Raw genomic sequence first — 14,549 nt, forward strand, 5'->3', positions numbered from 1 at the left:
TGTTCAGAAAGTTGCCAAATTTTTGCTTGGTCTGACCTCAGCTGTTCTCCCTGGTAGCTTCCAGACATTGACACAATCAATCTAGGAACATTTCTGGATTAGAAGGATCTCTGCCAAGAATACTCAGGGAAATAAACCCAGATATCAGCTATTAGGCAAGGGGAAAGGGAAACAGCAGATGCTCATAGGGATATTGTGCAGCCACTGAAAGTGCTGTTTGCTGTGTCACTCATGATACAGGGCGGTGTGTCAGAAGATGGTAAGGCTACAAAATGAGATTCATTTGCCTATATGTGTTTCGAAAATATGTGCACACCTGGCCCAAAGAGGGGAAAGTATGCACCCACAGGCTAATGGGGGAAATGGGAGTGGGGGATTGCAATTCTATCTCTCGTGTGTGTGTGTGTGTGTGTGTGTGTGTGTGTGTGTGTGTGTCGATAAAATATATACATATATTACTACAGACATATATTTTGTGGTCAGAAATTAAAAAAAGCAATGGAATAAAAGTTGTGTATAAATCCAGTTTGAGCTGCTGACAGTGAAACCCTGCTTCTCATTCCAGATCTCTGAGAAGTATGGGTTTCCTGAGGAGAACATTTACAAAGTCTACAAGAAATGCAAGCGGGGGTAAGTGCTGAGTTCAGCTCCTGTCTGCGGGCTTCTTGGTGCCAATGGAGCTATGCTTGGCTTTGGTAGAGTGCAGTAGGGTAGAGAGTGCCCCCTCATCAGGTCAAGGCCATGGTCACCCCGCCATCTGCAGAGACCCTGGTCTCTTTGCAAGAAGGGGATGAAGGCGTCTCCATAGGTGACATCCTAGATGGGAGGGCAAATGCAGGTCACCCGTCACAAGACCCAAGTTCAAGTCCAAGGCCGTGGAGAACCGGGTCTTTTTTTTCAATTTTTATTTTTTTATTTATTTTTTGTCTTTTTCTTAGAACCAGGTCTTTTTGATTGTACTGATAACAACTGTAATGATCACCATTCACCTGACTGCCATGTGTCACCCTAGGATAAGCATCTCTCATTAAAACCCCCCTTCCCCACTGAGGAATAGATACTATTACCCATAACATAAGGTAGGGAGACCAAGCTCGGGGCGATGAGCAGGAGTAGCGGAGCAAAAGCGCAGCAGCGTGAAGGCCCAGCAAAGCTTCGCAGGCAGGAGTGGCCTCCAAATGGCCGTGAAAGGGACTGTGATTGGGAGTCCAGTGGAGGCCCAGTCCATGAGTCCCTCTACTCTAGAGTGGAGTGGGAAGGAGGGCAGCACCTATTCCATCCAGGGATGGCAGTGTTCCCAGGGAACACAGCACCCTTTGCTGTGTGCCCAGAAGGCCCTTTCATTGGGGGCAGATAGGGCCACAGGTGACTGTCCCCAGGCTTCATCCCTGGTCAGAGCCAGTGCCCTGGGGGCCTCCATAGCCCTTTCCAAATAGATGACTTCTCCAGTCCAGCATGAGCCCTGGAGGGAAACAAATTATCAGTTCCATCCCCAGAACGGTGAGCCCAGGCCCTTTGCCTCAGCTCACCTGCCCACCTGCCCCCCTCTGGACAGTCTACTCCAGCCACACCTGTGAGTAACCCCTGCCAGGTCCCAGGACCTGCCTGTGCTGTGATTTGTATGCTGTCCTATTGTAAAGCAAAGCCCATCTGCCCTGGCCCCGCCCCCTGTGCCCTCTGATGTGTCTCCCCACTCAACCTCCTACAGAAAGCTGGGGTGCAGAAGATGTCTGTCCTGCAGCCCAACCCCTGGAAAGGGACCCCTGTTGTTTCAGCTATATGGAAGTAGAGGTTCTTTCTGTGTGGGGGATTTTTATCCCCCCTCCCCCGCCAAGTTTTGGTTTCAGACTGTGGCTCACGTGTTGTCTGGAGCAAAATCTACTACTTGGTTGCTTTGCCCAGACAAGCCTGACCCCACTTCCCTTTCAGTGCAGTGCCATGTCCCCTGCCTCCAGCTCCACCTGCACAGGGCTCCCCTGCAAATCCTACCCCAGGCCAGGCAGAGGGGCCAGGAGATGTCTTTGTACTTGATGGGAGGCAGGATTCCCACCCATGCCCCATGGCCCAGTCACCAGAGGCCTTCTCTTCAGTGCCCCAGGGAGCAGTGTAAACCATAATTGTAATGACTTCCGTTGCCAGAGCACTTTCAGACATGCCAGTTGCTGGACTATGTAGTGCCTGTCATGATCTCACCAGCTTGATAGGATCTTCTCTGTTTCTACAAATGAAAACTAAGGTCCAGAGTAGTCACAAGTTAGTGACTGACAGAAGGGACTCCTGGCTGCCTAAATGAAGTCTGTGCACATCCCCACTATTTTGTCTCACCCCCCCCCCCCCCGTTTCTCTGATCACTAAGCAATGTGCAAATAGTCTGTGGTCAGATTTGCTGAGGGGTTTTGCTCAGTACCATAGCCCAAGGCATCACTCAGTAGCCCCATGGCCATGGAAACTGCAGTCCAAGGATGCCCCAAAGGGACTGAAAGAGAATAGTCTTCCAAACTCTTCTTGGGAGAGGGAAGGCCATGGACAATGTTGCCTCCACCAGGGTCTGCAAGAGAGAAAATATCCTAACCGCAGGCCTAGTTTATTTTCATAAGCCCTGCTGAGAGTCCTCTGGAGCAAGGTAGATAAAATCAGCTTTACAAGCATCACTGCGTGCTTGAAAGATTAACCAATAGGTTGTTTTTGCTGGCAGAAGGCCAGGGGCTTAACATGATCCAGACAGAAGAGAGCTGGAAGCTGGGAAGTGACAGCAGTTTCTGACAAGCCCCTGCCACTCAGGGCCAGTTGCCACTGACCTCTGATGGGAGGGTATGTGGTCATAGTCTGGCTCCCGTTCTGCACAGCTGAGCTATCACTGCCCTTGAGGCACTTACATAGTGCCCAGTACCCAGAAGGAGATCAGTGCCACTGTGGGAAGCATGAACAAATGACCCCAAGGTTGCCAGAGCCCCCAGCCCTCTGTCCATCCTTGTGCTCTGGACTGCCCCCAGCCTCCAGTTCCCAAACAAAGGGACTCCAACCAGGCTTGAGAAAAGGACCAATTAGCACCCAGCCTCTGGGAACCCAGGCTCCAACCACCCTCACCCACTCGTATGAAAGAACACTGCCCAGCAGTGTAGGTGGAGCGGGCTGGACAGTAGTCGTGTGCTTCAGGCTACTTCCGTCCCCACTGCTCTGCCTGGATCCTCACAAACCAGACATCCCCCTGAACTCTTCCTTGACCCTTGATTTTTGTCTTCCTTTTCTTGGCTTCCTTCTAACTTGTATTTGTAGGGTTTTATGGCTTTTTTTTGTTTCAAAAATTGATACAGTAGAAATAGACAAGAGTTTAGATTAAAACCCCAGACTTGCCTTGTACTGTCTGTAATGCTGGACAAAGGACTTTTGTGTCTTTCAACCTCAGCTTCGCCTTCTGTGAGTAGAGTAACATAGTTGCACGTATTCAGCCTCCCTGTCTGTATGAGGTTCGGGAGGACAGCGAGTAGATCTGACTCTTCTCCATGTGGCCCTTGTTTCTGCAGCAAGGCTCTTGCTTGTGAAAAGGCCAGCAAAGGCTGGGAGTTGATGGGGTTGTGAATGGGCACATGGAGGACAGGTGGATGGGGGGCAGGTGGGTAGATGGATGGATGGACAAGTGAAGGACAGATGGATGAGTGAATGAGTGGATGAGCAGGTGGATAAATGGTATGGTTGGATATACCCAACTCCATTACCTGCTCAGAAGTTTAGCAGAGAAGGGCTAAGGACACCCCACGGGCTCAACTCAGGTTACCTACTGGTGACCCGTTATCAGGGAGGCAGCTCCTACAGGTGCCCTAGAATAAACTCTGGCTTAGACCATCATCTCTCAGACTGGCCAGATCCTGGACTTGAGGATGGGGAGAGGGGGGCCACACCCCTCCAGTCTCTTGTACAGTCCCACAGAGATGTTAGTTTTACAGGAACAGACGGAGAGGGCTATTGTTTGCCCCAGCTTCTGGCTCAGGCAGGCACACCTCGAGAGACTCAGTGTAGCCTCTCATTGAATCCAAACTGCCACACCTTCTGGGCTTGAACTCACACTCTGTTTCCCCAGTCTGGTGGCTGGGAACACTGTGACCCCCAGAGACATCACACAGTTAGTTGCACATCAGTTACTCAAAAGTGCCTGCACCAAGGTGCAGCAGACACGAGTGTGGTGTGCAACACGCCAGGGTTCGAGTGAGGACTGAGCCACTGGGAGTGCCCGTCTGGCGAGCTGGTTCTGAGGGCTAGAGGGGAAGCTGGTGAGGAACCGAAGTGGTGCTGTCAGCTAGTCACTTCCAGGGCCAGTGCACAGGGGCTGGCCACATTACAACTCTGTCTCTTCCTCCCTTCCAGAATCTTGGTCAACATGGACAACAACATCATTCAGCACTACAGCAACCATGTCGCCTTCCTGCTGGACATGGGCGAGTTAGATGGCAAGATTCAGATCACCCTGAAGGAGCTGTGAGGCCCCAGCCTGAACCTTGGACCCCTGGGCTGGGCTCAGCCACACACAGTCTCTCCACGTGTTTCAGCGCTGTTACTTGAATGCCTTCCTTGAGGCAAGAGGCCTGCAGGCCACAAACCCACCGCTGTCAGGGCCAGGGACTTGTACCTGCATCTGAAAGCCTCGTCCATGCTTGAGTCCATCCCCAAGCCTCCTGCCAGTGTCCACCTACCAGGGACAGTGCATCTGGGTCAGCACACACCCAACCGACTTTTCCTCCCTTCCCGAGGGCCAAGCCACCCTCCTCACAGGGCCACACTAGCTGCCCATATCGGATCCTTCCAACGACTTCAGACCAAGGAGTTCTCACTCAGCCTTTGGCCAGTTAACTTGAAAACTCTTGATTTTCAGAGCAACCAAACACCTTTTTAAAGACACTAGAGGAAACAGTGTCTTTCTTACTGACTTCCTCAATGCAATTGTAGGGCTGACTGGAATGAAGTGACTGCTATGTAAAACTACCACCTTGCCACTCAACTGTTGTACACATTTCTTATTTACATGTTTCACCTATGTTATATATATATATATATATAAAAATATATATTGTATATATGCAGAATTTTGTATTTTCATGGATACATTTTTATCATTTCAAAAAATGTATATTTCATATTTCTTGGACTATTTTTGTAGCTGTTATCTACATTTATGCATTTTGTACATCATAGTACTTAGTAATAAAAGCCTAGCTGTGCACCACTTCATAAGCTGCACTCACGTCTTCCTTCTGGGAGCCTCTGGATAGGGTGGAGGGATTTCTCTTTCTTCAGTGTGGCCCTGTTCCAGGGCTGCCTTGTCCCATACTCAAGGTTGGAGTTGTCTGTGGCACTGGTGAGCAGAGGCGCCCACCCTGGCAGGAGAATAAAATCTACACGTGGGTCCACAAGGCCAGCTAGCATGAGGATTTTTGATGCTGAAAGAGAGGCCTCGGAAGGGACCAGAATGGCCAGGAGGAGGGTCTCACAGAGCCCAGGGATGAGACCTAGGCAACCCGAGTCTTGGGCCAGTTCCGACCCTATTCTCCAACTTGTCACTTCCTCTGGATCCCGCTCAAACTGGATCCCAAAAGCAACTGAGCATCTTCTCCACTGTGGGCAGCAGCCTCATATTGGTGCCCTGAAGTCAGCCATGTGGGAATGTCCCCATCTCAGAGGCTGGCAAGTACTGCAAACCAAGCTCTAGTTCTCCAGAAACAAATCACAACCCAAGCTGCCTTCTGCCAGCCCTCTTTCTCTAAGTAATTTCCTCCTTTTCTTCCTTCTTCTCCCTGCCTTTCTCATTCCCTCCTGTGGCTTGTGTATCTACTCCTTTTCTCTGGCTGTACAGCACAGGGTGTGTCCTCACTGGCCTCAGCTGTACGTGCAGAGCCTCGGCTTCCAGTTGGGCCTCAAAGGCATAGGGTGGGGGGGGGGCAGCATCCCTGGCTTCAGGCCCAGTAGCTTTGTTTCTACATAGTTGCATTTCTTATGTTTTTCTGAACAATACTTTAAAAAGTTGTGGGGGCTCAGGAAGCCAAATGCAGCATGTTTGCATTTGTATGTGAGTTGGAGTAAGAGTCCATAGTAGAGGCTGAGAAACTAGAAAGAGGCCAGGAGGGAGGGAGGAGAGGGCGGCTTCAGGGGGCGTGTGGTAGGTAACATAAGTAGAGGGACAGAATGCTGATGGCGAAATGCTCTAAGTAGGGTAAAGGAGGTAAAAAGGAGAAGAGGGTATGAGAGGAGAGTTAATAAAAAAGACGTTATGGGGCTGGAGAGACTACTCCATGGTTAAGGCACTTGCCTGCAAAGCCTAAGGACCCGGGTTTGATTCCGTACTACCCACATAAACCAGATACATGCACAAGGTGGCGCATGCATTTAGAGTTCACTTGCGGTGGCTAGAGGCCCTGGTGTGCGCTCTCTCTCTCCCTTTCTCTCTCCCTCCCTCTCTCTCTCTCTCGCTCTGCCTGTCTCATTTGCCCCCTACCTCAAATAAATAAATAAATAAATAAATAAATAAATAAATAAATAAATTTATATTTAAAAAGAAGAACTTTAATAAAGACACCTGTGATGGCTAACCTTCAATGACTGGATTTTGAATCGCCTAGGAGATTCTGGTCATGTCTGTGAGGGTGTTTCTAGAGTGTCCGCTCAGTTGGTAAAGGGCTCACCTATTTTGTACATGAGTCCTTAGGTTCTATCCCCAGCACCACCAAGTAGTGAGTTGGAGGCCACCGTGGGATAAATTTGACTTTGTCTCCACAAGAAGTACACTAGAGTAGTTTAATTGAGGAAGACCTACCCTGAATGTGAGTGACACTATCCCATGGGCTGAGGACCTAAAATGACTAAAAAGGGACAAAATGGTTGGAGAAATGCCTTAGCCATTAAGGTGCTGGCCTGAGAAACGTAAGGACCCATGTTCAACTCTCCAGATCCCATGTAAGCCAGACGTACAAAGTGACACAAGCACAAGGTCACACATGTACACAAGGTAGCACATGCATTTGGAGTTCAATTATAGTGGTTGGAGGCCCCGGCATGCCAATCTCAATCTCTCTCTCTCTCTTTCTTGCTCTGTCTCTCTCTTGCTCTCTAGCATAAAAAAAAGCCCAGTCTGTTGGGCTTGCCTCACAACAAACAAAGGGACAAAGGAGGAAGCCACATGAATACCAGGGTTCATCTGTCTGTTTCTGGACTGCGGGATGCAGCGTGACCAGCCACTCACACTGTTGCCACCACAGCTGAAGCCACTCCCTCCCACTGCCTCTTCCCCACCAAGATGGACTGTCCTTTCAAGCTGGGAGACAAGATAAGCTTTTCTTTAGGTTACTTTTGTTGCTCAGTACTTTGTCACTGCAATGAGAAAAATCACTGATGCGATGCCTAGGATCAATACATCAGAACTATTGAGGTTGGAGCTGGGCATGACTAAGGCACGGGGTCTGAACCACTTCCAGGTGATCTTAATGTTGAACTGGGCATGGGGGAACCTCTGAGCGCAACAAAGCTGGAACAGCCTGGGGACCCTCAAGGCAGACCACCGGAGCTTAGGACCTTGGCCTCACCACAACATCAGAATGTGAGTTCTGACTGAGGAGGGAAGCTCTGCACTTCCCTCCTACATGGAGGGAGTCTACTTCCTAACCCATTTGGAGTTTCCCTTCTGGAGAGAGTCTTCACTGGGTAGGACCTGTGACAAGACTGAAGAGACCTAATGTCATGTTCCTGCACATTACCACCAGTGTCTGCCCACGGGGATCCAGGTCCAGGGGATTCTAGCCCAGCCGTGTGAGAAGCCTGGGTCGGGGGATCTGGCTTGGCGCATGACTGGAATGGAATTCCCTGGTCCTGAGTTACTTTGCTTCAGCCCTATTGTCCAGAGTCTTGCCAAGCAAGTCCAGCTTCAAGTGTTAGTTTTGAGTAGTTTTCTACAACGTCTAACACCAAGGTAGACAAGTGATGGCCTACAGGAGAGTATCCTCTATCCTAAGTGGCACTTTTTTTTTTTAATTGGAAATATAGTTGTCCACATCTCACATGGACATTTCTGGGTGCAAAGATTTCCCAGAATTTAAAAAAAAAAAAAACTTGCAGCTCTGGCAACCATTAGCTGAGACCATGCAGGATGACTTCCAGAAGGTTGTGGTCTCAACTTCCATATGACCTGTTCCATGCCCTGGAAGTGTTAGAACTTGGGGCCCTGATTCCAGGCCAGCTCTCCCCTTGGAGGAGAAGCCTAAGACCCTAGCAGACAGAGGCACAGGGTTAGAAGCGCCTCCACTGTCCAGTGCACACTAGGCCAGCTCTCATCTTCCCAAAGTCTTAGCTTTGCATGGATCTGAAGTTCACAAAACAAACAAATAGCCCAGCTTCTGTAAGAACCAAGAATTCAGTTTAATTGAATGTTACTCTCCATTCCCTCCCCCTTTCTTGCCCACTCCTCCAAGAGGGAGAGGCGATCATCTGCCAGCTGTGATAGGAGGCCCAGGACACAGCAGTCCAAAACATCAGGGAGAGGCCACCGGAAGTGAGGGGCCTGGACGGCATGTGTGGGGAGGGGGCGTTGAGGACTGGTGGAGGCGAAGGGGAGCCCAAGACTCCCATTTAGGAAAATGACTGACACACTGATATCTGAGGAAGGAGAGGATGTATGGTTATTTCTCCTTGGTTCTTGGCAACCTCTCCCTCTGGCAGAAGGAAAAAATATTTGACAGGCCAGACAAGAGCTGCTAAAGAACTTGTCCAGCTTGATGAGAAAGGCTTGCTGTGACGCTGGAGAGGGGCTGCTGGAAGACGATGGAGACCAAGCAGTGGAATGGTCGGGGAAGACAACCTTCAGGCAAAGGACACAGGGGACCTCTCTTCCTTATGGACTATGATTCCAGGTCTGTGGCTCCAGGAGGCTCCTGCCTCACCTGCTGTCCAATGCACTCTATAAAACAATGGGCCGGCCTCTCTGGAGGTGGGTGACTTGTAGAGGTGACCATGTGACTGGCTTCCATGTTGTTCCTGAAGATGCAGTACCAAGGTGTAGCTGGGAGCAGGCAATACCCTTGTGTCAACGTCACAGGTGCCCCTGGGCTTTCCTGACTTCTAGAAGTCACGGAGGGCTGTGGAAGTCAGAGCTGATGGATGGACCAGGCGTGGGCACACTCTGGGCTCTTGAGCCCTGGCTGACCTCCAGCTTCTAAAAGGGAATCTGCCGCACACTGTCTTGTCAGTACATTGGGGGTTCTGCCTCAGGAACCCACAGCTCTTGGAGGGCAGTCATTCGAGCCAGCTTGAGCAGGTACAGGGCAGGTAGCCAGAGGGCTCTGTCACCTCCTTCTTTCTGCTCAAGAAAGCCAGAGCGGGCAGGGGTGGGCAATTTCCAGGTGGCAGCTCCAAATGCAATAGCTGTGCTGTGACCCTGGAACAGTGACTAAGGAAACATGTTCTAATGGACGTCCTGGGAGCGGGGAGCGGGAAGCAGGGAGCTGGCTGGCTTCTCTCTGAGCTCTTGTGGCATCTCTACATAACTGGGATCCATTTGTTGTCCTCATTGTAGAGGAAGGACTGCTTCCCTGGGAGCTCTGGCTTGTATGTGGCTGAAAAGAGAAAGAGAGAGAGTGTGAGAAGAGGAAGACGACCACCAGGATCTCACATCTTACATGGCTCTTCACTAAGACTGGACTTGAACAATGGCTTCAGGCATTCTTTGACTCTTTTTAACTTCTTCACTAGAACTCTACAAAATTGGTGTCAATAAAATGTGAGATCAACATACCCAATAAAACAATGCTCTTATAAGGTGTACACTTTGTTGAGATTTTGTTATGATTTAGTTAGAAACTTCCAGAACATTAGCAGATGAGGCTTAGGGGACCAGAAGCTCTTTTCTCAAACTGCCTTGTTTGGGGAGGGTGCTGTGTGTGTCTTCTTAGGAAGCTAACTCAGGGAACTCCATGGCAGTCCAGGCAGACCTTCATCTGCTAGAGGCCACCAAAGTTGATGTCCTCATGGGCGTCCACCCAGAAGACCCTCAGGGAAGGCCACACTTTAGTGAAGGTGGCCACAGCAGCAGGTCAGGTCTTTTGGGTCTGGGCCTGGGGGTCCTGCCTCAGGGCGCTGCTTTGGTGTCTACACTTCCAGAACCTCTCAAGTACCTCACACCCCAACAAAGATCCTAGAAGACCAGGCCAAACAAGATCAGACAAGGAGCCCTGCCTGCCCCCAGGCCTCCTGGAACTCAGTTTTCCGGACACACTGTGTTCTCCTGCCCTGGCCAGCTCACCCCATGTCAAAGCTCTGCCCTGTTGGTCTGATTGCCACTACACGTGCAAGGCCAAAGCGAGGAGCCTGACCTCCTCCTCCTTCCTGATGGACGGATGACCTACGAGTGTGTGTCTGTGTGGGGGAGGGGGCGGTTAATGTCCCCTGCCAGACTGGCGCCCGTAGGGACAAGTACCAGGCCTCAGCCAGTCAGCGAGCATCCGAGATGTCCCCACCCTGTGGAGCGAAGGTGACTGAGCACAGTGGTCCCTGTGAGTGGTCCCTCAACCCTGCCTTCTTCCTCCAGGGCACTGGCGCACCTGCCAGTCCCTGATACCACCAGCTCTGGCCATTGTCAAGGAGTGGTAGCGGGTAAGGTGGGAAGTGTGGAGATGGAGTGGAGCAAGCCTCTTGGGGTGTTCGCTCCCGGGAGACGTAAAAGCATTGAGCGTGCTCTGTCAGCTCATGGGTAAGAAGGAAGGGAGATTCACAAAGCTGCTTCATTGTACAATCCTAAATCTCCTTCAAAGTATGGGGGAATCCCTGCCTGGGTCCTCTGCCCTGCCCCAAATACCCTAAGTGCTATGGACAGCTTGCCCCACCCACTCGCCCAGCCCTCCCTGTCTATAAAATGCCAGTCTAGACCACTGGGTTAAATGTGTGTCTGTGTGTACACGTGCATTTGTGTGTTAGGGGGTGCACAAGGATGTACAGTGTATGCACACGTGTGTATGTGCATTTAGAGGCCAGAGGACAGCCTTGGACGTCGCCCTCAGGAACGTCACCCACCCTTTTTGAGACAGGGTCTCTCACTGGTCTGGAGCTCACCGATTAGGCCAGAATAGATGTGACCCATGACCTCCAGAGATCCTTCTGTCTCCCCCTTCCCTCTTTTGGTATGGCAAGCATGTGCCACAGTTCCTGATATTTAACATGGGATGTGAGGGTCAACTTCAGGATCTTGTGCTTTGAGGCAAGGCATCTCCCACTGAGCTATCTCCCCAGACCTTAAATATTTTAAAACAAGAGCTTTTCTGAGAAAAGCTATGCCCTACCCTAGAAAATGCTGTTTCCACACCCCAGAAAGTATAGTCACTGACTGCCCAGAGCCTTTTTTTTTTTTAACCTATTAGGCCTTTCTTGTCCTCAGTTTTGGACCCCTGGCCTGGCTTGTTGCTCAAGGGCCCTGGTACCTTGAGAAACAAAACACTTGTGTACTCTGAACCTGTGAGCTGAGGACTTCCTACATCAGCCCACACCCATATAGGCTGTTTGGTATTTGATGGCCTTGGAATGACAGTTAGTTGTGGAAGACTTCAGTTTACAGTCATTTACAGCAATCTTCTGACCTGGGCCAGGCAGGGATGCGTGGGATGTCACCACTGGCCACCGTTTGGTGTTGGACACAAATGACGCGCTGGAGATGAAATGCTTGGGGGGACCTTCGTAGTCCACGAGGTCGTACTGACCAGGGCCTGGGAGGGGCGGCTTTGGGGGCAGAGGCAGGGGCTGGGCGGAGAAGTTCAGGAGCTGGACTTTCCTATGCAGAAGACACAATGGGGAGACGTTACTGTTGGATGCCTACTTGGGGAGATGCCAGATTTTTTTGACACAGCCTGCATGGCACCAAGACTCACATGCCACCAGAACACCTGGGCAGGATCCCCAGACCTCAGTTTCCTCATCTGCATGATGGCCACCACAGTCATACCACACAAGCTAGTCACGGTTACACAAGATGACTCTCGGGATAGCAAGAATGCGTGGTTGTTACATTGTCCCCAGGCTGATGCAGAAGTGCAGGCAGCACTGATCATATGGACTGATTCTTGTTGCTTGACAATGCCTAGCTGTGTAGCTCTGCGGAGAACTGAAGCCTCATGTGGGCTTGATGGAAGAGACCTGGTGAGCCACGTGTGACGTCTACATGGCCAGCAGAGGGGAAGAGGTATCCCACATTGCTGAGTTTTGCTATTTTATGACTAGCAGATCTCTAGAGTCCAATCCAGTATTCTTTTTAAAACAATTGTTTTTTTTGTTTGTTTGTTTTTTGAGAGAGAGAGAAAAAGAGAAGGAAAGAGAAGCAGATAGAACAGGCACGCCAAGGCCTCCAGGACACATGCACCACCTGTGCATCTGGCTTCAGAGGGTACGGGGGAATCAAACCGGGGTCCTTCATCTTCACAGGCAAGCACCTTAACCACTAAGCCATCTCTCTAGCCCCAGAAAGCAAACATTTTTTTTGTTATAAATATTTTACCAATCCACTATTAACATGGCAGATTCCTGGTCACTTCTTCCCGCTCAGGCAGGTATAGGAGTGAGTGGCCCTGGATTGGAAGTCCAGAGACTTCCACGTGACCCTCACTGCTGACATTGCACCTGCTTTCAGGCTGTCTTCCATCCTTTGGGAAAGGGAGTCTATCTGGTATTGAGAGATGAACGCCGAGCAGACCCAGTACTGGAGTTTGAACCTGTTCACCAGTTCTGGAACTCAGTTTCCCAGTCTTGAAACTGAGGGAGTTGGACCAGAGGACGGTTGGGGCTTCTTGCTTCACAGTTAAACCATGTTGCCAGGGTGTGTGGGGCTTGTCCAGGGCATCGGGCACCATGCACAATGTCCACCATGCAGAGGAGGGGCTGCCCCACACCCAAAGGCTCTCCTGAAGCCTCTCAAGATAGGAGGAAGAAGGTTCTGAGAATACAGAACAGCCCCAAAGCAGAGGAAGGAACTCCACTACTCTTGACCACCATCTTCTTAACCCCAGAAAGCCACAGGGCCTAGCGATGTCTATCTAACTTCCTTGTTTTGCTGAGGAGGTTGGTGTCCAGAGAGAAAGAGGTTATGCAAAGTCACAGAGCAAGTTGGCAGGAGTATGGTATTGGAGTGGAAGTCTCCTGTGCCCAGCAATTTGGAAAAGCATCATAGCCGAAGAGATCTAGCTTTCAAAGTCACACAGACCTGCATCTGAATTCTAATCACGCCACAGATTGGCTGAGACTTGGGACAAGTTTCCTGAGTTCTTTGTACCTGGATGCCAGGGTCTGCAGCCAGGATCAAAACCCCCCACTTTTGGTACATGTCTGAAATCCCCACACTGGGGAGACAGAAGCAGGAAGATCATTTAAAGTTTGAGGTCAGCATGGGCTACATAGGGAGTCCCAAGCCAGTCAAGGCTAAATAGTGACACCCTATTTTAAAAGCAAAACCACAAACAAACACACGAAGAAAAAGACGTAGGCAATAAGGACAGGGAAAAATTAAATTAACAGACTCGTAGAGATAGCTCCATGGATAAAGTGCTTGCCACACAGGCATGAGGACCTGAGTTCAAATCTCCAGAACCTATATAAGTACCAGACACCACTTCTTTTTTTTTTAATTAATTAATTAATTTCTTTGAGAGTGACAGACACAGAGAGAAAGACAGATAGAGGGAGAGAGAGAGAATGGGCGCGCCAGGGCCTACAGCCTCTGCAAACGAACTCCAGACGCGTGCCCCCCCTTGTGCATCTGGCTAACGTGGGACCTGGGGAACCGAGCCTCGAACCGGGGTCCTTAGGCTTCACAGGCAAGCGCTTAACCACTAAGCCATCTCTCCAGCCCACCAGACACCGTTTCTAATCCCAGTCTTCCTGTAGTGAGACAGTAGGCTGAAGCAAGAGAATTCTGGAAGCTTATGGGCCAGCTAGTGTGGTGAGACTGCTTCCAACAATGCCGGAGGGCTGTCCTCTGACTTTCACACACAACATGAGATGTTTTTAAAGAACAAATAATTAAAGACCTATTAGCCATCTTGTAATAAGCCATATCATCATTGACGCTAAAACAAAACTCCACAGTCATAAAATTCCAGACCAGGTGAAACCACAAGAAGCATTCATGAGCTGGAAGAGCATGGAAGGTCATCCAGGACAAAGCACCAGCACAGAAGGACATCTGGGGGAGGAGGGAAAGGAAAGAAGCCACGTCCCCCACCTTCCAGGCGAGGGGTTTGCTTGGGCATCAATGCTGTGTGAGCAGATTGCTTGTCAAATAACTATTTAAAAGTGTTACTGCCAACTAAAAAATATGGGTCTGGAGAGATGGCTTAGCGGTTGAGCGCTTGCCTGTGAAGCCTAAGGACCCCGGTTCGAGGTTTGATTCCCCAGGACCCACGTTAGCCAGATGCACAAGGGGGTGCATGCGTCTGGAGTTCCTTTGTGGTGGCTGGAGGCCCTGGCGCGCCCATTCTCTATCTACCTATCTGCCTCTCTCTCTCTGTCACTCACTCTCAAATAAGTAAATAAATCGA

General features: G+C 50.3%; 2 protein-coding genes across 9 annotated transcripts in view; one reads left to right on the top strand and one right to left on the bottom strand.

The window, feature by feature from the left end:
- The window catches only part of Grhl3 (grainyhead like transcription factor 3), a 34,087-nt gene extending 29,066 nt beyond the window's left edge, over positions 1-5,021 (top strand). For all 5 annotated transcript variants that reach the window (XM_045151199.1, XM_045151202.1, XM_045151200.1 and 2 more), the window contains 2 exons: positions 566-630; positions 4,363-5,021. In XM_045151199.1, coding sequence (XP_045007134.1) covers positions 566-630; positions 4,363-4,477 — 180 coding nt within the window. In that variant the 3' untranslated portion in view covers positions 4,478-5,021. The remainder of the gene's footprint in view (positions 1-565; positions 631-4,362) is intronic.
- Positions 5,022-8,428: 3,407 nt separating this feature from the next.
- The window catches only part of Stpg1 (sperm tail PG-rich repeat containing 1), a 53,376-nt gene continuing 47,255 nt past the window's right edge, over positions 8,429-14,549 (bottom strand). For all 4 annotated transcript variants that reach the window (XM_045150209.1, XM_045150211.1, XM_045150208.1 and 1 more), the window contains 2 exons: positions 11,604-11,794; positions 8,429-9,590 (listed from right to left, as the gene is read on the bottom strand). In XM_045150209.1, coding sequence (XP_045006144.1) covers positions 9,514-9,590; positions 11,604-11,794 — 268 coding nt within the window. In that variant the 3' untranslated portion in view covers positions 8,429-9,513. The remainder of the gene's footprint in view (positions 9,591-11,603; positions 11,795-14,549) is intronic.

Source organism: Jaculus jaculus, chromosome 5 (genome assembly GCF_020740685.1).
Source record: "Jaculus jaculus isolate mJacJac1 chromosome 5, mJacJac1.mat.Y.cur, whole genome shotgun sequence".
NCBI classification, from domain to species: Eukaryota; Metazoa; Chordata; class Mammalia; order Rodentia; family Dipodidae; genus Jaculus; species Jaculus jaculus.